Below are 26,598 nucleotides of genomic sequence, written 5' to 3' on the forward strand. Positions count from 1 at the left end.
AAGAGGGTTTGGCTAAAGGGAGGAATGGTAAAACAATGGAAATGCAAACAATAGTGTTTTTTTTTTTTTTTTTAAATCTGTGTAGCCAATAATGTTACTCCAACAGGTATTTATTATTATCAAAACGAATACATCTTTGGAGATTTCTATTAATTTGTATAAATCTTTTTAGTGAAATTTTACATTAAGAATTTTTTTTCTTAATCAAGTATTCTAGTTTATTATACCAGTAACACTTTACATTAATTAATACATTAAGAATCACGTCATAGAAATGTGCAAAATCTATTTACAGCCTTTATTAATCTCAATCAGTGTTAGTTAATTAAAATACTATGTTCATGATAGTTCATAATGCATGAACTAAAGTTAACAATCAACATTTTTTAATTAAAAAAAATTGTGTGTGTAAATTAACATTTATCAAGATTAATGAGTGCTGTAAATGTATTGTTCATTAATGTTAACGAATACAACCTTCTTGTAAAGTGTTACCATTATCTCTTTTTCTATTTTACTTGTCCTGTTACCTAGAATTTAGAAACATTTGTGACGTCTACGTTTTTCTACAATGTCATGTACAGCATTGCTGAACGTTTGTATGGATACATTTTTTGCACTAAACATACAATATTTTTAGAGTAAACAACAGTTCAAAGTAGGGATGGGTGATACGTCTTAAAAAAATTCTCTCTCTATATTTTTCAGCCTATTGACGATATTTGATATATATCTCGATAATTATGTATTTGCTCTGAAATGGCTCAAAAGTTGGAATTGCGTGAATGCTTGAACCTGCATTACTTTGATTTCACAATGCACGTGAACTGATCTGAGAGCGTCGCCATGCGTGTAGATCAGTGCGTCACTGGTTTGTTCCGAATCACACACAGACCACGTTTATCTGTCTTTAAATCACAGCCTTTTGTGGATTAATAATCACACATGACCAACTCACCATTTTGATGTTATTTTGATTAATTGTGCAGCCCTGAAGGATCGTGAAATTAGTCTACTGATGCGCTCTTTATGAAACTTAATGGCCAAATGAAAGCACATTTAAATCATCGTGATATTGGTCAATTTTACATCGTCAGCAAAATGATCTCGATTATATTGATAATATTCGATATAATCACCCAGCCCTAGTTCAAAGCATCAGCCAATATGAGCATGTTGTATCATTGCTGCATTTGGAATGTTTACATTATAAAGCCGCTAAATGACTTCATCAGGGCTTGTTATGACACTGGATACATTGTAACACATCAGATTCCACAGAACAGATACTTTGGGAAACATCAGAGATTCTCAGCACCTGAATCGTGGAGGCTGGGCATTATGTAATGTATAACTGAACTATCATAAAGGATCTTAGTCATAAATTTCCAATTCAATACAGCTGAAAGTCAACAGAGAACAGGGTGCAGCACATACATCTAATGACCTGCTCATTATAAATGATTCAAAGTCATAACTGTTTATAAGTGCTGGAGCGGTGTGTGTGTAAGCTCTTTAAATGGTGTATAAGAATCTCAGCACCAGCTCAGATGTTCAGACTGACCCAGTAAATACAAGTGTGTTCAAATAAATCTGATAAAGCCCTGGACACAAACACACACCTGAACAATCAGTGAAACAGACAAATGCCATTTTCCATTTTGCATTAACTTGATGTTCCGCTGAGTTATTTTAAGTTTGTTTGAAATATGTACTCAAATATTTTGCTCTTCAAATAATAGCAGGAATGGCAAAACCTGATGAGTTTACAAGATGCTGAAACAGTTACTGATGAATAAAGTGACAGTAGCTAGGTTTCCATCCATGTTTCGCATTTAAGTGCACTTCTAAAAATGTGACTATAATTGTATGCCTAAGTCGGACCTTTCGCTGGGCCAGTCACATCATGCTCTTGCACACCCTTAAGATGTGCACGCATGGTCAAAACATGCCATCGTTTTGCAAATAAACGGATTCAATCACCTCAATACACATTTTGACTTGTTCAAAACTCTAGAAAATCCACCTCTACCTAGCACATAAACTTTTAAGCGCATTTTAAGAGTTTATGCTCATATCAAGCGTTTCCATTCGACAACAACATTTTACCTCCAAACTCTGCTCAAGTTTAGCAACACCATCACACTGAGAACCAATGAAAAACACAGAACACAGAAACTACGTTAGATAAACACTTGATCGGTGCAAAACAGCTAATGATTGAACGCAGCATTTAAACGTTGACCTCCAAACACACAGGCGGCCACATTCCTGCAGTCTATTATTACTGGAAACCAAAACACACCTTTCACACGAGCAATTTACATTCTTCACTCACATTTGACTGAAATACCCGCTTTAAAACCTTTTTCCTTCATATGGAAATCCATAAAGCAGCTGTGCGATATATGGATGACGGACAGTTATCCCGACACACTCATATGTGTTCAGAAAGGCAGAAAACAGCAAGGAATGAACAAAATGAATGGCTGAAAATAACATTAACCTTTGTAAATTTAACCCACAACCTTATCAAATTAAAAAAACAATTAAAACGAGCAAAATCATGGAACAAGAGACCTCAAAATGCTGCTTATTTCAACTAAACTCCATGACTTAAACACTAAACCAGTCTAAAAACAAGCATTAACCCACATACCTTCACGTCTGACAGTTTTACGAGACTGTGATAGTCAACACGGTTTCTAATAAGTTATTATCCATTAACTTGCCTCAAGGTGAGTGTAGTATTTGTATTGTCCTGTGGAAACAGTTACATGCTCAAAACATCTAGAGATAACCAAACAAACCGCAAGAACAAAATATCGTCACCGCATATTAGCTTGCTTTACAGATTTGGTCAGATTAACCCGATTTCTGTCTGGATTAAGGAACATTTCTTTAACGTCTGGAACCAGGCGGTCTGTGGCGGAATACGCTGGATTCCATGCGAGCTCCAGTGCAGAGCTTTGATTTTCATAGTCTGAATTCCTGTCATAAATATCCTGAGACTGTAAAATAGACTGTAAAAACATGCAAACAGCACAAACATGTGTCTGCCTTCCTCTTCAATTTATCAGGCATTAGGAGGCAGAAAAACAAATGGCATGATGACCCAGAGTTCACCTCTAAAACAGTGAAAACCAGACGCTGAGTCGATCAAAACAGCACAAATAAATTGTTCTTGCATGCTTTAAATGTCCATTGAGAATCTGCTTTGATACATAATCTTTCTTTGCTTTCTAATTATGTAATTTTTAGAGATATTCACAGCCTGATCTCATGAACATTACGTGACCAAGGCAACATTTTTGCAAAATGAAATTACCTGCCTTATTTCACTTTCTGCTGCAGTTTCAGAATGTCCAGCGGGGGGCGGCAAAAGCGAGTAAAATGGTGTCGTAATCAGACGAGGTTATTAAGATGAATATTATATGGAGGTTTTAATGAGTAAAATATAACTCCCTAACCTAAACTTTAACTAAAGATAACCAATAGTGATCTAAAAGCAAATGCAAAGTTTTTTAGACGCAAACACCTCATTTCTTGTCGCTTCTATGACAGTTTCGTCTCACGGGTCAGCTTGTGTGCTTGGCTGGTCTCGACCAGAGGACTTCCGAATTCAAAGTCCAACACTCTTTCAGGTGCACTGCCGCGCAAGCTAATCACGTTGGAATAAGTGTGTAAATGTAGGCGAGTCTGTAACACAAGCGTTAAAATGTATAGTTTTAGTAAAAGTGTTTTGAGATCATAACATATAGTAGCAGTGTGTGATTTATAGAGCGAAAAATACGCATTTATAAAATCATAATCGGCTGTTACAGTCGTGATTTGAGTAAAAGTTCATAAATTGTGAAGTTGTTGTAGTGCCTCTAGTATTAATTTCACCAGGAAACTGCGGCAAAATGTAGAACATGGCACGTAAAAGTCAGTTTGCGAAAATGTAGTTATAGTAACGTTCATTCTGTGAGACTAGATTGGATATTTATGTCTGAAAATGATTTGTTCGGTCTTGAGTCTAACACCCGTAAAAACTGAACTGAAGTTTCGCTTAACCTCTTCAACTCTGGGGAATTTTTAGGCTGCCGCCTGCAATTTTTCTCACTCAAATTTTAAAAACCGATGCCACCGGCGTAAGGGGGAGGTTGTTATCTAGATGGGGGTATTCTGTTGGCTTATTACACAGGTGGGTAAGTGGTCTTAATAAATGGGGTCCAGCATCTATTATATATTATATATATATATTTCACTTTGTGATTCTTTTGAAAATCTTTCAAACTGTGGTATTAGGGCAACAAAATACACTGTAGAGTTGCATTCCTGAGAATGAGAGCTTTCATTTGATATATGACTTCTCTATTTAAGTGCTATTTGAATGACACACTGCCACTAGGGGGCGCTTATTTGCGACGCGGATGTCTTCAGGTCTTATTTTGTTATTTTATGTAACATAAAAGCAGAAGTGATTGTTATCTATGAAAAGTTCAGATTCAAATGATACCACATATGCCTGACTTATGTATCTGGGGACTTTTTTTTTTTTTTCTCCCAATTTGGAATGCCCAATTCCCAATGCGCTGTAAGTCCTCGTGGTCGCATAGTGATTCGCCTCAGTCCGGGTGGCGGAGGACGAATCCCAGTTGCCTCTGCGTCTGAGACAGTCAACCCGCGCATCTTATCACGTGGCTTGTTGAGCGCGTTGCCACGGAGACATAGCACGTGTGGAGGCTTCACGCCATCCACCGCAGCAACCACGCTCAATTCACCATGCGCCCCACCGAGAACAAACCACATTATAGCGACCACGAGGAGGTTACCCCATGTGACTCTACCCTCCCTAGCAACTGGGCCAATTTGGTTGCTTAGGAGACCTGGCTGGAGTCACTCAGCACGCCCTGGGATTCGAACTAGCGAACTCCAGGGGTGATAGCCAATTGTATTTTACCACTGAGCTACCCAGGCCCCCCTGTATCTGGGGACTTTAACATTTTACTCGTAAACTTTTTTCGTGATATAGCGCCCCCTTTTGGACCCGCAGGCGGGTCTACAGATTTGAAGGTGCGACAGATGTCTCTGTTGAGTTTCGGGACGGTTTTGCATGCATTACTTCAGGTTTGCATTGGGTTTGGGTTTGTGAATAGTGAGAAACTAAATTAGGACAATCTTTTAGACAATACTTTTAATTGTATTGTCATTCCGTTTTAATCCTTGACAGGTCGGGTCACAGAGTTTGGGCTTCAATTAAATGCCCTTCTTCATACCACATTTTTTAATGTTTCTTTTAGTCCAATCAAACTCTACAGTATTTTGGTCCAAATTTAAGTGTCATAAACGATCCAGACTACATTTAATACAGGTTACGGGTTTGATACTATTATTTCACCAACAAGCAAAACCAGTTGAGAATCACTGATATAAAAGACAGGAACATTTTGTGTATAAAATGATTTTTCTGACCCACATATGTTGTTACCTTCCAGGAAGTTATAAACGAATATAAAAACCTAAAACCACCCGATGCATATTTCACCTGGAACAAAAGAGCTGCTCTTCCCTTGACCACATAATTTCATTCTGCACACAGTCAAAATAGTTACCAGTGACGTCTTAAAACTAGAGACATTACAAACCTATAAATGCAAAGATTCACTGATAACAGTCCTACAAATGCAAATGACCGACGGTGCTCCATTCGATACATTTACAATGTTTTACAACGCACTACTATAAACTTGGAAAAAAAAAAATGGACTCTTATTCATAAACCACTGTAACCGTGGTAACAACTCATCATTTATATATGCATACAAGATGGTCAGGTTGCAATAAAAGAAAAACATGTGTGCACATGTAAATAAATGCATAAAGCTGTAAAATGAGGTGTCAAACTCCATCTGTCTAAAAGCAGAAAAGCAAATATTCCTCACCTGAGGAGAACAAACTGCAGCGCTTTCCTTTGAAGATTCCTGATCTAACAAAGCATCTCTCACACCTCAGGCAACAAGAACGAGATCAGATCGGATCTGATTAATGTGTCATGTTTGACACTCCCTACAGACCAGACACTCCCATATCACACCCCATAACTTCATCTCACACCAATATACCGCAGATACAGCGACACTTACCATAGTCACACTTAAAAATGTCTTCAACTCGATTGTTTTATCATTTCAAACCTAACAAGCTAAAAAAAAAAAGTGTGTTTGTGCCATCTTTCTTTAAAATAAAAGTCACTTGCTTTGATATTTTGTCGTTATCTAATGCAATGACATTCAGATATTTTTAGGTGTGTGATGGTTGGGAATTTCATCATTCCCAGACCAGAAGGAATTTCCTTACTTTAAAATAAAGATTTTTCCACTCACATGACTCATGATTGAAATGCTTCTTACTTGTTAATTGGCATTTCAGAGATGTTTCCATGGAGAGCAATGTCTCTCACCGAGGACCTTATGTAAATCTCGCCGCTTCCTTTCACAGCATAGACAGAAACGAAAAAGTAGTAGAATGAGGAACGTCTGAGAACAGCTGCACTTCACAATCATATTCTCCTCAGCTGTGATTTTCAACAAAATCATCTTTGCTACCGGGAAAAAGGCCTGAAACACGCTACACAATTACATGCATTTAAACGCTTCTAGCTACACAAGCTCGATTTTGTGCGTTGTTGCGTTCCGAAATGTGTCAGAGCACGATTCAAAACATAACGCAAGTATGTGTTGCATTCTCAGCGCTATAGTAAGAATTGGTGTAAACTGTCTTCTTCTATGGTTGGTTTTCAATAACAGGTCAAATACTGTCATGGCATGTGCCACCATCAAAGATATTTTGGTTTACGGTATTGTGTTACATTACAAAAATATGTGAAATTACGGCTGCCGATTTAACGTGTTACTTCAGTACAAAATTACACAATTAATCATGTCCCTGGACCGTACTAAGAAAAATGTCTACCATCCGAGCAACTCGAGCTTAAAGTAGCGCCTGTTTTCAGCAGGGGGCAGTAAGCGAAACTATAGCTGTAAAGGCAGCGCAGAGCTGTTCAAACTGTTTAACTTCACACAGCGTCTTAAAACACTGCTTATGATGTGACACAACCAAAGTAAGCACTCCAAAAGCATCCGTCTGATGCAAGTGTACACTGATGCATCCCTCGACAAGCCCTTATTATAAATCTACCTCAGACAGAGTGACGAATTCAACTGTCGGCCAATGATAAGCTTATATTCAGTAATATGGAAATAAACAATATATTGCCGTCTAAAGTCACTTTTTGTATTGTCTTACCAATGCTTTACATATCTGGCACAATTTTCTGCATTTTAAATCACACACACACACACACACACACTCTATATTGTACATAGATAATAATATAAATAAATGTATTGTGAATAAATTATATATATATATATTATTTTTATTTGGGGGCCTCTGCAAAAATTTATGTATGCGATTAATTGTGATTGTGACATGAAGACATACTGTAATGCTTTTGTTCTTCATGTTTTCGGTTGTATTTCAGGGTTTTAACGTAAGGAATATTCAAATACAGTAGGTTTAGAAAGTCACCACCCCTCTCAAAATATTCCCCGTTTGTTGCCTTACAGCCTAAAATGAAAACATTTACAATTAAGGACAAAGTATACTTCGGGTGTCCGCATTGCGGATCAATCCACGCACAGTATGCATGATGCAAAGTTCGTCGTGCGCAGCCCAAATTTTCTCGACAGGCAGACGCGGCCCTCGTCTGTGCGCATCGTCTGAGCATGTGCCTGCCAATGACTGTACTATCACAAAGCAGCTGTGGCGGGCATGCGTCGATCGCGTTCGTATTCACTCACGGTCACAAGAGTATACTTTGAAAAGCAACGCGGTCGACCAGGCGTGAGCCGACCGGAAAGCCACAAAACTGAAGTATACCCGGGCCTTTAGACTTTTCAGAATTCACTGACACACAGTAACCCACTATATCCAATTGAAAATTTTTTTTAAATATATATATATATATATATATACACACACACACACACACAATACTGTGCACATAAGATGTTTCACAAAAGCATTTGTCTTAAGATGGTTATTTATATCTTCAGCTTCAGTGTGTCAATAGGAAATATAAATGTTAGACTCCAAACATTACTTTTGTGAATAGAATAGAAGAACAGGGAGCCCTGCAACAGATGTCATGGTCCCCACAAATCCCCCCCACTGAACATCGTGTCAGTCTGAGATTACATAAAGAGACAGAAGCAATTGAGACAGCCTAAACAGATAGAAGAACAGGGAGCCCTGCAACAGATGTCATGGTCCCCACAAATCCCCCCCACTGAACATCGTGTCAGTCTGAGATTACATAAAGAGACAGAAGCAGTTGAGACAGCCTAAACAGATAGAAGAACAGGGAGCCCTGCAACAGATGTCATGGTCTCCACAAATCCCCCCCACTGAACATCGTGTCAGTCTGAGATTACATAAAGAGACAGAAGCAGTTGAGACAGCCTAAACAGATAGAAGAACAGGGAGCCCTGCAACAGATGTCATGGTCTCCACAAATCCCCCCCACTGAACATCGTGTCAGTCTGAGATTACATAAAGAGACAGAAGCAATTGAGACAGCCTAAACAGATAGAAGAACAGGGAGCCCTGCAACAGATGTCATGGTCCCCACAAATCCCCCCACTGAACATCGAGTCAGTCTGAGATTACATAAAGAGACAGAAGCAGTTGAGACAGCCTAAACAGATAGAAGAACAGGGAGCCCTGCAACAGATGTCATGGTCCCCACAAATCCCCCCCACTGAACATCGTGTCAGTCTGAGATTACATAAAGAGACAGAAGCAGTTGAGACAGCCTAAACAGATAGAAGAACAGGGAGCCCTGCAACAGATGTCATGGACCCCACAGAGCCCCCCACTGAACATCGAGTCAGTCTGAGATTACATAAAGAGACAGAAGCACTTCACTTCTTTCAATGCACTTGTGCCAACTCATCAAATATGCATAATAAATATTCACCTTTCAAAGGCATGTTCCAAAATATTTGGAATGGCTCTTTTTACTTTTGTCTACTATTTGACAGGTAGCGTAATATTTGAGCCACCCGACTGATCTTCATCAACACCCGATTGCACCACCTAGTGGTGAAGTATAGTGCAGCAAGTGAAGATTGTGCATCGGCACTCTACAGCTTTACCTGCAATGCAATGAAGTACACGGTTGAATTTCCAACCAAATTTGAACCACTGAAATTTGCAAAGCGAATTATAATGATCCAAATATTACCTGTCGAATAATAAAGATGAAATTTAAATACACTGAATATTTTTTGGAAGGTTAATATTCCATGAATTTTTAATGATGAAATTTTTTGCAATTCTTTTCAATTGAAATATCCACATTAAAAATACTAAAGATCCATTTTTATGAAAAAACAAACTAACAAACTGAATAACTTTAAGAGTAAAAGCAAATAAATACCAACCAAAACTCCTGAATATTTAAAATAAAAAAAGGTCACACAAAAAATATTAAAAGTCACCCTTGTTGTTGGCAAAACAGCAGTGTTCAAAAGTGAAAGTAACCAACACTAGTACTCATAGTCACCTTAAAGGTCTTCCATTTGTTCACCACATGTTTCTGAGCGCGCCACATAGCACAGCTGAATCAATGTCTGTCTTTCAATACTCACTGTTCTCACACAATTAACATGTCACCTCCATCAAACTCAACAGCATTTAATACTATATTTAGCAACCAAGAGTGTCATGAAAGAAAAACAGAAGCTACCCATTTTTAAGATTTTTAGTCTTTACCCGAGTCCCTTCATTTAAGTGTTTAGTCTACCTGTGCATTTCTCTGCGTCTAACAGTGTAATTTACAGTGATTACAGGGTTCGTTTTTTTTTTGTGAGAGATCTGCAGATAACCACACGCACAGCAAAGTTAACAAACAACATATTAGCCTACGTATGACTGAGTACGCAACAACTTACGAAAGAAGCAATTATGAACTATTTCTGATGACGGAAATTAAGATGAGAAAACTTTGTCCAATAATGAGCAACTGAAATACAACAAATGTTGTCTATCCACCTGGTCTCATAGAATCACATCATTTTTTGCTAAATGAGTTTTACGTGGCTCATTGTACGTATCGCGGTGCACTAGAGGCGCTACAACAACAACGACTTTTATGTACTTTTTTTTTTTTTAATACAAATCACGAGTAAAACGGCACATTATCATTTCATAAACACTTACTTTTCACCCTGTTCCTCACACAATACTATCTTATGACATCTAAATACTTTTACTATAGTGCATGACTCATTTTAACATTTGCGTTACATAATCAACTACATTTACAAGCTTGTTCGAGTGTGAGCAAATTGCGCGGTAGCTCGACTGATAGTGCATTACACTTGTGATGTAAAGGAGTGGGATACGAGTCCTGAAGAGCACACGAGTCCACACATGAACCCAAAGTGTCACAGAAGCAGCACAAAATGACGTGCTTGTGTTTTTCATCTCACGTTTGCTTTATACGACACTCTCGGTTAGGTTTAGGTTTAGGTTAAAGGTTTAGAATAGGGAGGTCGGTTTTGTTTATTTAAAACTTGATAGAGCATTAAAGGGATAGTTCACCTGAAAATGAAAATTCTCTCATTATTTACTCACCCTCATGATATCCCAGGTGTGTGTCTTTTTTCTTCAGCAGAACACATTTGAAGAAAAATAAGCAATGGATTATAGTTAAAAAGTACTTAAATATTGATCTTTTTCACACTAAAAGTGATCGTGTCGATTTAGAAGACATTAATTTAACCACTGGAGTCGTATGGATGACATTTATGATGACTGTCTGCGATTTTTGGAGCTTCATAAGAGAAATCTCCATTCACTTGCATTTTAAGGACCTTCTGAGCTGAGATATTTTACTATTTTCCTTCAAATGTGTTCTGCTGAAGAAAGAAAGTCACACACACCTGAGATATCACACTGAAAACCCTAATAAGTTCATTGCACTCATTTGATTGAGTAAACTCGTTCCCTCAATTCCACTGAGTAATGGGGTCTCCCAAAACTTGAGTATTTAAGTTCAATTAACTTGGTATTCAAGTAGAGTGAACTTAACTATTTGAGTCAAACTCAGATTTAAAATTTAAATATTGTTGTTTCTACTGTTGTACATTTTAATTGAATTGATTCCATTTTAGATCAAACAACAGCACAGCTCAAATAAAGATGATAACTGATTCTAGGTCAGTTATTAAATCATTCTTTACAGAAATGCATATATGCACTTCAGCTTCACATGCATAAAGAGAACTGAGATAGTGTGAGCAGGGTCCAACTTGACCAAAGAGACACAGATCACCCTAATTGTGACATCACACCAAACAAAGTATAAATATTACAACAAAAGAGCTAAAACATTTATGAATTCTTAATAACAATTATTTAAATTCCCCAATCTGTTCCCTCTGACCAAGGAAACATAATTCAAGAAGCAAGGGATTGTGAGTATTCCCCATAGCCTCAATTTTGTACTTAATAGTTTGAGTTATTAACACTTCAAATCTTAAGTCTATGGATTTTTAAATAAAATAAGTTAAATGAACTTAAATATTTGAGTTATGAGCCCAAAACTTGACATTTCAAGTAATACTTAAGACAACTTGATTTTTACAGTAATGACAACTTTAGGATTTACAGTGCATGAGGGTGAGTAAATAATGAGAGAATTTTTATTTTTGGGTGAACTATCCCTTTAACCTTTTATCTGTCATTCAACTCACTTTTAGCGCCACTCAGTGGACATTTCACTGCCGCGATATGTGCAATGAACAAAGGTATATAATTTTGCAAAAATGTTGCCACAGTCATGTAGTTTTAATGTATAAACATGATATTTCCGTATTTTTCCTATCTCCTTATTATTGCTTATTTTTTTTATTTAAAGCTACACTTTGTAACTTTTGGCCCTCTAGTGGTTGAAGCATAAAATTTGAGTTGGGCTTTGGCTCCGCTCTTCTGCGCGGATGAATCTGATGGTTTGAGGAGTAACCATGGTTACAGGTGATCAACTTATCGCCGCGAATGTCACTAATGATAACAAAAAATAAATAAATAATGAAAGGAAGAAAAAGACAGATATCCGAAAAAATGTGTCTTATGAGCAGGTAAGTAGCATATCTTCCGCTGTTGTTTTGACTTATTGAAAACAATTGTTTTAAAATAAATAATGGCTCAAAAGTTAGACAACGCTGACATAATGATTGCTAGTCATCAGTAGCGCTTCTAGCTTGTATGGCACCCTGGGCAACTGCCCATGTTGCCCATGCCTAAATCCGCCACTGCTAGTCATATCAGATAAAATCAAACGGTGGAAACTATTATAACGTAGCTAGCAGGCAAATAGACCAAGGAAGTATCTGGTTTAGAGATTGGCATTGTTATCAGCATAAAATAAATTTTTTTTTTCCATTGTGTTTCCTCGAAAATGAAATAAAGCACTGCAGTACCACAATCCATAATAAAATGCCCCATTAGAGTGGCTAACGCTATCTAACAAACTATCGTGCTAAGAGAGCAACCTGGCTCACTATCAGATCAATAAAATATCTTACTTGTTGAGCAAGAAAAACTCCATCTCTGGGTCTTAAATCCTTTCAGTCTCATTTGTTGTGTCTACAAGCTGTCAGCTTCCAACCACACCTATCACCGCACACACACACGCATGCTGTAGTAGCTCCAGACCTTCTTTTCTTTATTTACGGCCGTGACGTAAACACGCACCGACGACTGACGGAAGTATGCAATTTCCCACTAAATCTGCCCCAACAGCTCTAACAAATAAACCATTATTATAGGCTTACCGTAGTGAATCGGGGTAAGGCAAATACAGTACATGGTTTGAAAGACGGATTGTTGGTATACTTGCTCATTAATACAATTTTGTTCATTTCTAACAAAACAAATCTTACATAGCTTTAAAATAAGTTCAGATGAAAAGAATTCAATTTAAGAAAAGTTCACCCAAAAATAAACATTATATCATCCACTTTAGCTCTCGTGCTCGCGTTCATCGCAAGACAGAAAGTCATACAGTATTGGAGCAACATGAGGGTCAGTAGATGATGACAGAATTTTCATTTTTGGGCTTACTATTCTTTACAACAGACTGTCTGATATACATTAAAAAACACAAGTAATCAGGTGTCCTGATGTTTCACGAGAGCACTGTTGCTCAGATTCTTCGCTGGTCTTACTTGTTGAAGTTCAGTATAGAAACAGTGGGCGGCAATAAAGCCAATTAACCCTAAAGTCCCCATACAATCGCCCTTACAGACCCACCACTGAGCCCCATTCAAGCCCCCATTTCCTCTGAACAACACAGACCATCTGTGCACTGTGAGTTCAATGGTGTGAGTCTATTGTGAAGTTTACCACGGGACCAAAAGTCCACAGAAACACCATTGACACGGCTGACACACTGGTGTGGAGTGAAGACCTAATGTAAGACCTGCAGCAGATGATGGTACTGTGTGTGTGTGTGTGTGTGTGTGTGTTTCCAAACTAGCCGTACCCTTGGGGAAAAAGTTGCTTGAAATGTTCATTCTTTTGACCCTTTCAAAAAAGGATGCCATGGTACATGAATATGATGGTCATTCACTCCAGCCAGGTCTCCTAAGCAACCAAATTGGCCCGGTTGCTAGGGAGGGTAGAGTCACATGGGGTAACCTCCTCGTGGTCGCTATAATGTGGTTCTCGCTCTCGGTGGGGTGCGTGGTGAGTTGTGCGTGGATGCCGTGGAGAATAGCATGAAGACTCCACGTGCCCTACGTCTCCGCGGTAACGTGCTCAACAAGCCACGTGATAAAATGCACGGATTGACGGTCTCAGACACGGAGGCAACTGAGATTCGTCCTCTGCCACCCGGATTGAGGCGAGTCACTATGCCACCATGAGGACTTAGAGCACATTGGGAATTGGGCATTCCAAAATGGGAAGAAAAGGGGAGAATAACAAAAAATAAATAAAAATAAATAAATTTTAAAAAAAAAAATGGCAAAAATGTCCCGCAATGTTAGCTAAATCTGGAGTAAAAAAAAAAAACTTTTTGGGACATCCTAGAAAACATTTTAGGAATTTTTTATGTAATTTAAAGAATTTTGACAGAATCTTAATTTGGAACTTGGGACACACCGATATGAACATTTTTGGCCGATAACGATTTTAACATTAAAATATAGGCCGATACCAATATTTTGCCACTTATTTTGTCATCAGTTAATGGTTTTGTTTTTGTGAAGAGGTACATAAACTTTTTTACTGTTCAGACAAGAAAGATACTAACAAGATCTGGAGCAACTAAAATTAAGAAAATACATTATCAAACAGAAAATATCAGTTCATCCAGTTGTATCTTAAAGGGACAGTTCAACCAAAAATGAAAATTCTCTCATCATTTACTCACCCTCATGCCATCCCAGATGTGTATGACTTTCGTTCTTCAGCAGAACACAAATGAAGATTTTTAGAAGAATATTTCAGCTCTGTAGGTCCATACAATGCAAGTGAATGGTGACCAGAACTTTGAAGCTACAAAAAGCACATAAAGGAAACATAGAAGTAATCCAGTGGTTTAATCCATGTCTTCAGAAGTCATATGATAGGTGTGAGTGAGAAACAGAACAAAACTAAAGTCCTTTTTTTTTTACTCTAAATCTCCACTTTCACTTTTACACCTGAAAGTCACATGTGGTGCCTGTTTAGTTTCACTTTCACATCTGATAGTGAAAGTTAAAGTGGAGATTTAGAGTAAAAAAGGACTTAAATATTGATCCGTTTCTCACCCACACTTATATCACTTCTGAGGACATGGATTATACCACTGGAGTCTAATGGATTATTTTATGCTGCTTTTATGTGCTGTTTCGAGCTTCAAAGTTCTGGTCACCATTCACTTGCATTGTACGGACCTACTGAGCTGAGATATTCTTCTAAAAATCTTCATTTGTGTTCTGCAGAAGAAAGAAAGTCACACACATCTGGGATGGCATGAGGGTGAGTAAATGATGAGAGAATTTAAATTTTTGAGTGAGCTATCCCTTTAATTGACTAAAGGCTTCCCTTATGATCCCTTTAGGATTGGTCCTAAATTAAGATAATAAAAATGGCTCCCATTTAGGAGAATAATGAGAATTGCAAAAAAAACAAAAAAAAAACAAGTAAAACAAAACCCAATGGCACTCATTTAAGAGAATATTAACCATAACAAAGGCCAAAAGGTTTACGTAAGGGTCAGGGCTTGTGTTAGTCTATAGAAATTATAATTAGCTTAATTTCAGAACAATAGAAGTCAATGGGATTCTCCATTTAAAGAGCCAGGTCAGCATGTGCATCTCATTGTGATGTGTGTGGAATTTTACCATTATTTTAGAAGCCTAATCCGAGCTTGCCTGAGGCGTACAGCAAACCACTTCCCTTCACCGGACAAATTTCTACACTTATCTGAAAACAGCAAGAAGACAAATCTCCATGGCGACTCGGGATGGCTCATTAAACTAATGCTAACAATGAGCGCTGAGACAGATTATCAATTACTCTGTACTGGTGCAATAACTGCAGAATTCCCACAAAAGACTTTAAACTATGAGAAAGCAAAAGTTGAGGAATCGGTCTAATCCAGTGGAAAAGCTTTGGAAAAGAATTCCATTGTGAAAAGCAGTAAAATGATTCAAAAAGAAAATAATGAGCTCTCTTAAATGGGGGAAAGTACAAAAAAACCAGTAAAAACACAATTAGTTCCCGACACTTGAAGCAGCATGTGATTTAGACTCGCTCACAATGTCAACTAAGACACAATCGAGGAACCACAACGCTGGTCTTTGGCTGGCTGCTTGTATTCATGCATGGAAGACGCTTTTCTTAGCTGGCTGTGCTTGAATGGAGATAAAACAGGGGGGAAAAATCCCATAGAGTAACACTGAAGGAGGAATCCGAGCCATATCTACTCATGTTCTTCAGAAAATGCTCAAATCTAGTTATTTTTTGGTTTTTCTCATTGGATGAATGAGCTTCAAGTCTCTGTTTAAACCATACAGTTCTGCACTCACTGCCAAATTTCCATGTGGGCTGATTTGAACGGTTCTAACCTAACACACCCACCAAAACATTCAGCAAATGTCAGCACCGTAAACATCAATCAAGAGCAAAATAAAAACCACCAAGATGGAGGAAAACAGCATTAAGTGTTTGAATTAAGCATAAGAATCTTTTATAAAACAACAAAGTTACTGTTGCAGCTAAAATAGTTACAATCAGATACAATAATAAAAAATAAAAAAATAAATAAATGCAAATAAAACTTAATTAATTGGGTGAACCTCATGAAAAAGTGTTGAGGTCATAATTCACCCCATAATAATAATAATAATAATAATAATAATAATAATAAATAAAAAAATCAAATAAAAAAAAAAAAAAATAGGAAAATATATTTTGCAAAGAAGCAATGAAGCCTGTTTTAGGACCCTTAGAATTATTGTCATTGTGACATTATTTCTATAACAAGTAAGCACTTTATTAAGCATTTTCCCCCACATTAAAAAATATGCAAGAAAATGATACATTTATACCTGCATATATTAAAGGCAGACCTAAATGCTACCATGATGCAAAAATACTCTACAATAAAAATAAATAAATAAAAAAATTTTTTTTGCTAAGGCTGTCAATCAATTAAAATCTTTAAGCAAATGAATTAACGAATTAATTGCAAATACCAATATTTGCTAAAAATGCCCCCAAATAAAGCTAATTCAATATATATTAATTAAAATTTACCTAATTATAAATCTATAAATGATAAATATTAAATATAGTAATATTATTATTTATAATAATATAATAATATCAGTTATTTTAAAAGACATTATATAATTTTGGCAGATGAGTAAGGCATTAATTAGACAATACCAAAGGTGGCTTTAGAAGTCAATATATTGTTCAGAGGTCGACCGATAGTGGATTTTGCCGATACCGATATCCAAGGTGGTGGAAAAGGCCGATAACTGATTAATCGGCCGATAGTTTTTAAAACAGAGTTTTTCTTACTATGACAGGCACAGACATTGAGGCTACATGAGTCCAAACTTAATAAAATCCCAAAAGCAGTTTATTGTGCAATCAAACTCCCAATAATAACCAGAACAATTATGATTTAGTGCATAACGCGGGACTTTTAACTATAAACAAGCTCGAAATACACAGAGGACTCTTATTTTGAAATGACAGAGACTTGGCTTCACTACAGTGCTCTATATGTAAATGTTTTCCAAATTAAGCTTTTTATAGCCTATATATATTCATCAGATGAAGAATTATGTATGTGTATATTTCACCAGATGAGGTTTATTGATGAGGAATAAAAAAATAAAAAATTGAGGGGAAAATATTTTTGCAACTATCGGCATAGATTTTTGCCGATAACCGATAGTGCTAAAAAGCAACTATCGGCACTGATAAATCATTAAAACCGAAATATCGGTCTACCTCTAATATTGTTTCTTTCCATATCCATGAACATAAGCCCATCACTAGCCTACAGTCTGCAGCAATCTATTCTGCAATCGAGTACATCAATCTGTCCGAGGTAGACTTAAGTATTTTTGTACATCTTACTGCGGTTAGGTCACGTTTAGCTGGTTTTCAGCATCTCTAGCCATAAACACTGCACTTTAAATGTTAAATGTTGTTTGAAACTCTAAAAATGAGCGACCACTGCGCTCTGCTCTGTTCAGCTGGAGCTGCGCTTACTGCCCCCTACTGACACACTCGATAAACCATGGAGGTGGCACTTCAAGCTTGAATTATTGCATTTGTGAGATGAATTGCGTTAATTTTCTCTCATGCGTTATTTTTAATAAGTGCTGTCAGTCGATTAAAACTTGTAATCATGATTAATTGCATAATTGTTTTTAGTTAATCGTGATTAATCGCAGACTTTGGAAGTGCTGATATACTTCTTTTTAGGGCTGAACGATTAACCAAAATAAAATCGGAATCGTGATATGACCCGGTGCGATTGAAATAAATAAAAAAATAGTCTCAACACGCTGCCAACTGGGCTGCGCCTATGTGCATGGCTTTTTGAATACATGTAAACGGGATCAATGTATTACACATGTAGTTTAGAGTGATTCTGTGCTCCATACACACAAACTCTCTATTTCTATTTGGTGCCCTGAGTTCGGTTCGTTTTGCTAACGTGCTCCGAGCGCATTATTTAAAGCACCCCGGATTTACTTTAATTGCACATTTGTGCAATTTCACATACGTCTATGTTTGGCCGCTACGATTTACTATACACATTTAAAATAACCCCATGAGAGCATTGTTGACAGCAAGGCAGATGGGAGCATTTCAATGCATTAAAAGGCTGATGTTAACTCTACGCACAACAGAAACTTCCGTCCCTTCAGTTTTCAAAATAAAAGCTTCCGCAGATATAAAAGCTTGAGGGTTTAAACGGACTGCATAGTAAGTTAAGAAATTATTAAATAAATAAATTACTACTGAATAATAATAATAATAGTAAATTATTATTTATTATTATAATTATTATACAATTATATAATTATATAATAATTTCTTCAATAATTTCTTAACATATTAATATAATTGCAATAATATAATATTCAAGTTGACTGGGTTTCAAAAAAATAATGGTGAAAAGGGAACTGACCCTTTCAGAAATTTGACTTTTTTTTAGGGATGCACCGATACCACTTTTTCTCTCCCGATCTGATTCCGATATCTGAAATCTCAATATCGGCCGATGCCGATACCAGTGTTGTTTTTTCCATAATCAGTTTAGAATATCTTTACATTATTGTGTTGAACTAATTGGGTGTACTCTTTAATATGTAAAGAACTTTTTGGACTCAAGATGGCGCCGAGTATGGCTGCTGCGTTGCGAGCTCCGACACAACTTAGCAATGGTTTGTTTGTTTTGTTTACAATTCTTATGTTTCTTGTCTTGGATGTTGCCTGCCTTATTGTCTACGACAGACAAACACTTTTGGACATTGGCTCAGCGATCTCACACCGTAAACCGGACTTCACATTCCTCAATGCCGACCCGCTGTTTACAAACACGCAAGCGGAGCCCTTTGTCTGGGCAGCACGGCCGCGGAAACGCAGGAGGAAAAGGGGAAACAGAGCCGGCGTTCTCATCAGAGTAAGACGCCGCGCAAATCGACCCCCGCTACCCACTATTCTACTGGCAAATGTTCAGTCTCTGGATAACAAGCTCTGCGAGCTGAAAGCGCGGATCTCTTTCCAACGAGAGACGAGGGACTGCTGCGTTATCTGCCTTACGGAAACTTGGATGTCTGCGGAGATTCCAGACTCAGCCATTGAACCCGCGGGGTTTTCCATGCTCCGAGCGGACAGAGCGAAAGACCTCTCAGGTAAAACTAGAGGAGGTGGTGTATGTTTTATGATCAACAAATCCTGGTGCGATCAGAGGAACATACATTCTATCAAGTCTTTCTGTTCTCCTGATCTGGAATTTCTTATGCTTCTGTGTCGACCATTCTGGCTACCGAGGGAATTCACAGCGGTCATTATCACTGCTGTGTACATCCCCCCACAAGCCGACACAGACCGGGCACTCAAGGAACTGTATGGGAGTATAAGTGAGCAGGAAACCGCGCACCCTGAGGCCGCGTTCATTGTGACCGGGGACTTTAATAAAGCCAGTTTAAAATCAGTCGCACCAAAATATCACCAGCACATTAGTTTCAACACACGAGGGGACCGGGTTTTGGACCATTGCTACTCTCCGTTCCGGGATGGCTACAAATCCCTCCCCCGCCCACCATTTGGAAAATCGGACCACTCTTCCATTCTGCTTCTGCCCGCTTACAGGCAGAAACTGAAACAGGAAGCACCCACCCTCAGAACGATCCAGTGCTGGTCGGACCAATCAGACTCTACGCTACAAGACTGTTTTGATCGCACGGACTGGGAGATGTTCCGGTCCGCCTCTGATGACGACATCGAGCTTTACGCTGATAGCGTAATGTGCTTCATCAGAACGTGTGTAGAGGAAGTGATTCCGACCAGAACTGTGCGAATCTATCCGAATCAGAAGCCGTGGATCAACAGCGATGTTCGCGCAGCACTTAATGTGCGGACCTCCGCTTTTAATTCCGGGAACGCGGAGGAGCATAAACAAGCCAGTTATGCCCTCCGAAAAACTATCAAAACAGCAAAACGCCAGTACAGGAGTAAGATTGTAGGACAGTTTAACACCACCAACTCTAGAAGCATGTGGCAGGGAATTAACATCATCACGGACTTTAAAGGGAATAAAAACTCCGCCATGAACACCGCTGCCTCTCTCCCAGATGAGCTAAATACTTTTTATGCTCGTTTCGAGGGAAATAACACCGCCCTCGCGGAGAGAGCTCTCACGGCCGAAGCTACAGAGGTTAGTTCACGCTCCGTCTCTGTAGCGGATGTAACCCGATCATTCCGACGGGTGAATATCCGCAAAGCCGCGGGTCCAGACGGCATTCCGGGCCGCGTCATCAGAGCGTGCGCGAACCAGCTGGCTGGTGTTTTTACGGACATTTTCAACCTCTCCCTCTCTTTGTCTGTAGTCCCCACATGCTTTAAAACATCCACCATTGTGCCTGTTCCAAAACAATCGAAAATAACTTGTTTAAATGACTGGCGTCCTGTTGCTCTGACCCCCATCATCAGCAAATGTTTTGAGAGACTAATCAGAGATTACATCTGCTCTGTATTACCACTCAATCTTGACCCGCTGCAGTTTGCTTACCGTAACAACCGCTCCACTGATGATGCCATTGCATCTACAATACACACTGCTCTCTCCCACCTGGAAAAAAAGAACACTTATGTGAGAATGCTGTTTGTAGACTACAGCTCAGCATTCAACACCATAGTGCCCTCCAAGCTAGATGAGAAACTCCGGGCTCTGGGCTTAAACAGCTCGCTGTGCAGCTGGATCCTGGACTTCCTGTCAAGCAGACGCCAGGTGGTTAGAATAGGCAGCAACATCTCCTCATCACTGACCCTCAACACTGGAGCCCCGCAGGGCTGTGTTCTCAGCCCACTACTGTATTCCCTGTACACACATGACTGTGTGGCAACACATAACTCCAATGCCATCATTAAGTTTGCTGATGACACGACGGTGGTAGGTCTGATCACTGACAATGATGAAACAGCCTACAGAGAGGAGGTGCACACTCTGACACACTGGTGTCAGGAGCACAACCTCTCCCTCAACGTCAGTAAGACAAAGGAGCTTGTGGTGGACTTCAGAAGAAAAGACAGAGAACACAGTCCCATCACCATCAATGGGGCACCAGTGGAGAGAGTCAGCAGCTTCAAGTTCCTGGGTGTCCACATCACTGAGGAACTCACATGGTCCGTCCACACTGAAGTCGTTGTGAAGAAGGCTCATCAGCGCCTTTTCTTCCTGAGACGGCTGAGGAAGTTTGGAATGAACCGCCACATCCTCACACGGTTCTACACCTGCACTGTGGAGAGCATCCTGACTGGCTGCATCTCCGCCTGGTACGGCAATAGCACTGCCCACAACCGCAAAGCACTGCAAAGGGTGGTGCGAACTGCCAAACACATCATCGGAGGTGAGCTTCCCTCCCTCCAGGAAATATATACAAGGCGGTGTGTGAAAAAAGCTCGGAGGATCATCAGAGACTCCAGCCACCTGAGCCATGGGCTGTTCTCACTGCTACCATCAGGTAGGCGGTATCGCAGCATCAGGACCTGCACCAGCCGACTCCATGATAGCTTCTTCCCCCAAGCAATCAGACTTCTGAACTCTTGATCTCCCACGATCAAAATACATCATCCCTGCACTTTATTACTCTTTTATCTCACACCGGACTGTCATAAATTATATTACTGTCATTATATTATGTCTCTCTTAACAACTGACTATCAACCGACAGCCTGAATGTCAATAGAGTACAATACTGTACATTCTATATATATACTTTTTTCATATATATTTTAATTTTTATTGAATAATGTGTATCTATATAGTATCTATATAGTAAAAAACAAAAAAAAACAAAAAAACAAAAAACAAAAACAGCATATTGTATACTGTGCAATGTATGTTATTATTGTATATTGTTGAGTGTAATTGTGTATAACAGATGTTTAAATTGTGTTGTGTTAATTTGATGTTTTAAGTTGTGTAATTATGTATAACAGATGTTTAAATTGTGCTGTGTTAATTTGATGTTTTAAGTCGAGTTTAATTATGTATAACAGATGTTTAAATTGTGTTGTGTTAATTTGATGTTTATTGTAGATTGGCGTATGTCTCATCACTGTCACGACTGCTATGTTGATCGGAACTGCACCCAAGAATTTCACACACCATTGCACTTGTGTATATGGCTGTGTGACAATAAAGTGATTTGATTTGATTTGATTTTGATTTTGATTTGAGAAACATTATTATTATTAATATTATTATTATTATTTCTATTATTATTGCCTTTTAGAATTTTAAATACAACGGTAATATATTTCAATTATGTACATTTAACTTTAAATCCATCAGGCTTTTATTTTGACATTCTGAACTCTCCAGGAAGTCCTGTATGTGTCTGTTTGTAGGCAAGTTCACAGTGCCGTTCTAAATGCTTATTATAAGTGAACTGAACTATTGAGCATCTACATCTGAGATGCTGTTCTTGAGTAGCGCTCAAATATTGCACACCATATGAAGGCTAAAAATAGCTGCGAGTGCATCACCAGCCTGTGCATCGTGCTTATGTGTGTTTCAACAAAGCACATGCAAACTATATATTTACTTATTAAACACAGCCTTTTGTGATTCACAGAGCTATTGCACGTCTTCAAGTGGCTTTCAATAAAATGCACGAGTCATATGAACTACTTTAATGGTGTTTTTACATTTTTGGTTCTTTTATGTCATTTCCGCATCACACACACTACTGTATCTCCCAGCTGTCAGTCATGTATTCCTAACTTTAGGAGGTCACAGTTAGTTCAGAGTCGTTCTTTCGAATCTCACTCATCCATGATGCCAATGGACAAAAATCACTGCTCTCTAAAACTTCCAAAAAAGGCCATGGATGAGCAGCATCCACTCCTGGAAGACTGTGGCACAGGCTTTGTTTAGGGGAATATTGTCTCACAGTTGTCTTGTAAGAAGAACGTGCGTCTCTCCTCGCTAGGGCCCCAGCCTCTCGTTGGCCAGTGTTTACAGAGGGGGAGAGGGGTGTGTGGCATGGGCACAGTGGAATCCCACAGGCAAAGAGTCAGATCTGTGCCAAAAGCAAATTCCAGCCTGGTGCAAGAATGCAACAAAATCAATAAAAGTATGTTTTGCAGCTTTGTGAAATTACATTTCTCCATTACTCAATATTTCCACACTGTCTGACAGGCCACAACAGCCTCCGACAAATGACATAACTGGATCTGATTCACAGACATTCCTGCACTTGTTCTGGCAAATCGGTGGAGGTACAGCAAGCAGCACCTACCGGAGCTCAGTGCCTGATTGCACAGCAGAAAGGAAACACGGATCTAGTGTAAATAAATGCTGTGAGTGCTATACTGCACTACATACTGCTCAATCACATTGGATTTCTTTAAAGGAAAAATAAAAGTTCTGTAGTCAACGCTCCAAACACGATTTTCCTTCTCCCGCCGAATGCAAAACTAGTTCTTTTGCAAAATGTCCAAGCAGCTCTTTTCCATACAATGAAAGCAACTGGAGATGAACTGGAGCTTGACCAAAAATCACCATAAAAATTTGAGGTAGTCTGATATATTGGTTTTACCGATTAATTGGTACCATAAGTTACTTTTTGGAATGATCGGTTATCAGAAAAAATATATGCCGATAGTTGTCGATATTTTATTTTCATTTTTTCCCCCTAATTTTTTTATTCCTTATCAATAAAACTCATCTAGTGAAATATATACACATAAAACTCTTTATCTGGTGAATCTATAGGCTATAAAAGGCTTCATTTGGTAAATACTTACACATAGAGCATTGTAACAGAGCCAAATCTCTGTAATTTCAAAATAAGAGTCCCCAGTGTATTTCGGGCATTTTTAAAGTAAAAAAACAAAACAAAAAAACAGCGTCCCGCGTTATGCACCAAATCTTAATTTCTCTGGTTATTATCTGGGATTTTGGTTGCACAATAATCTGCTTTTGGGATTGTATTCATTTGTATTCATGTAGCCTCAATCTCTGTGCCCGTCATAGTAAGGAAAGAGTAAGATATTTTTTATTATTGCATAGATTGATTTAAAAAAAAAAAAAAAAACTATCAGCCAATTAATTGGTTATCAGCATTTTCCACCACCTTAGTTATCGGTATCGGCAAAATCCACTATCGGTTGACCTCTAGTAAAAAATATCTTAAAAGCAGCTCTTAAATCACATTTGCAAAATTCAAAAATGGTGCACCAACACATGTTGCAATAGATTTGACAATTAAAACACCCCATCACCTTTTTGATAGTTTGTTTACTATATAGATGAAGTTACTGTTTAAAAACCAACATTCAGCTGTGGCAGTTGAGTTCTTTTGTACCCCAGAACAGAACTGCTTTCAATGGGCTCTTTGCTCAAATTGAGCTGAAAATGCCCCAAAAATGTGTTGTTTGTGGGTTAAAACTAGAGGTAGACCGATATATCGGTTTTACCGATTAATTGGTGCCGATAGTTGCTTTTTGAACCTAAATCTATGCAAAAATCTGTGGCGATAAGTTGTATGCAGCTGTACTGGTTGTTTGTGAAAGAATATATGGATAAAAATAATGCACTACTTCTAAAATACATCTTTGCATGTATTTTGAATGCATCAAGTAATTTTTCAATCAAAACCGGCTGTTATTAAATTTTAATTTTGTATAAGATAAATATTATTTACTGTAAGTGGACCATGGCTGGGTCTAAGGGCTAGGGGGTCATTACCCCCCATATTTGCCTCAAGGCCCCAACACCACTACCCCCAGAAACTTCTGATGCCCCCGCTCTGACTCAAAGAAAAACGATCAAAGGGGCACTCTGACCCCCGGACTGATGGCAAAACAATCGGCATTAACTACATAAAAAAAAACAGAATGAACTGGCCTTAAAGGGACTTAGAACAGAATTCATTAGGCCTATATATTATATGACAAAATCAGAAATAATGTCATATTCATTGGATTCTGGGCAACAAAACACAACGGCATTGACAGATGTCACAGTTCTTACCTTCTCCCATCAGACTGTTGTCGTGACCACAGCCGGACTCTTCTCTCATGACCCTGAAACACACATGCACACATCATGAAATCAGGACTCAACCACCTGAACAAATACAAACATGTGTGACTTTACAGCGTCTTTCTGACAGTTCAGCTTAAATAGACTGTATATAGAGCATTTGTTCACACCATCACACTGTCTAAATGTAACAGCATTAGATAACAAAACATCAAAGAAAGTGTCATCTGCGTTCAGATGCTGCTCGAGCACCAACTAACCCCAAATTGCCACCGTGCCTTAGACAAATATTGTGTTAAGATGGTTTTCTTTATTGGCAGTGCCATGCATTGTGATACATGTTCTCTAGTGAAACTCGAGCATTCCAGCAGTGCCCGGATCTGCCCTCAGACTGGAAAAGCTCTGGAGTCTTATCAGTTTGACAGGGGGAATTCCAGTCATTCCATCGGACAGAGTGAATCAGTGTTCCGTGCGGGATCGTGCCAGTCACTCTGCCATGTACTATTGGCTTGTCGACACAGAAAAACCAAAGGAGAGTATGTCACTGGACTTTGAAAACCAACTAACACCTTCTTGACTATAAATTAACCTTTTCCCACACCAAAACTCTGCAGAGATCCCCAAAAGAACCAAAATGAAAGCATTAACTCATGCATGAAAGGGAAAAAAAACTACGAAAAATGTGAGAAATTCATATTTTCTGTTGTATATGTAAAAGATAAGACTAAAAGGGGTCACACTTTTGTATTTTATTATGATTATTATTATTATTAGTGGTAACACTTTAAAATATGGCTGTCTTTATAACTACATGAGTTGACATGAACTAACAATGAACAATACTGTACTTTTACAGCATTTATTCATATTGATTCATGCTAACATGTATTGATACATTATTTCAATTAAAGGTTTATGCGTTCACCAGTAGTGTAGTCTAGGGCATACGCAGGAATACGCCGTATGCTCACCTATCTTTCTTAGGATTTTGCATATGCCCACCTGAAACAAGTGATGATACGTATGGACGTCAGAACAACGAGTAGTCTTTTGACCTGGAACTTTTTCAATCTACTAACGCGATGCCGCAGCACCGTTGAGTGAATTGTGTGTGTGTGTGTGTATATATATATGTGTATTTCAGACGTGATTGGATATTGCTAATCAAGGTTTCTTGCACCAAAAACAGTCAGAATTTTGTTTTCCAGGACCATTTTCCTCCCCCTCTGACACCCTTCATATTAAAATGG

General features: G+C 38.4%; 1 protein-coding gene across 1 annotated transcript in view; it reads right to left on the reverse strand.

Annotated features, from left to right (window-relative positions):
• LOC127410763 (pleckstrin homology domain-containing family G member 3-like) overlaps positions 1 to 26,598 on the reverse strand; it is a 78,982-nt gene that overhangs the window by 45,200 nt on the left and 7,184 nt on the right. Inside the window, exon 2 of the mRNA XM_051645980.1 lies at positions 25,337 to 25,389. Coding sequence (XP_051501940.1) covers positions 25,337 to 25,385 — 49 coding nt within the window. The 5' untranslated portion in view covers positions 25,386 to 25,389. The remainder of the gene's footprint in view (positions 1 to 25,336; positions 25,390 to 26,598) is intronic.

Source organism: Myxocyprinus asiaticus, chromosome 20 (genome assembly GCF_019703515.2).
Source record: "Myxocyprinus asiaticus isolate MX2 ecotype Aquarium Trade chromosome 20, UBuf_Myxa_2, whole genome shotgun sequence".
NCBI lineage: Eukaryota > Metazoa > Chordata > Actinopteri > Cypriniformes > Catostomidae > Myxocyprinus > Myxocyprinus asiaticus.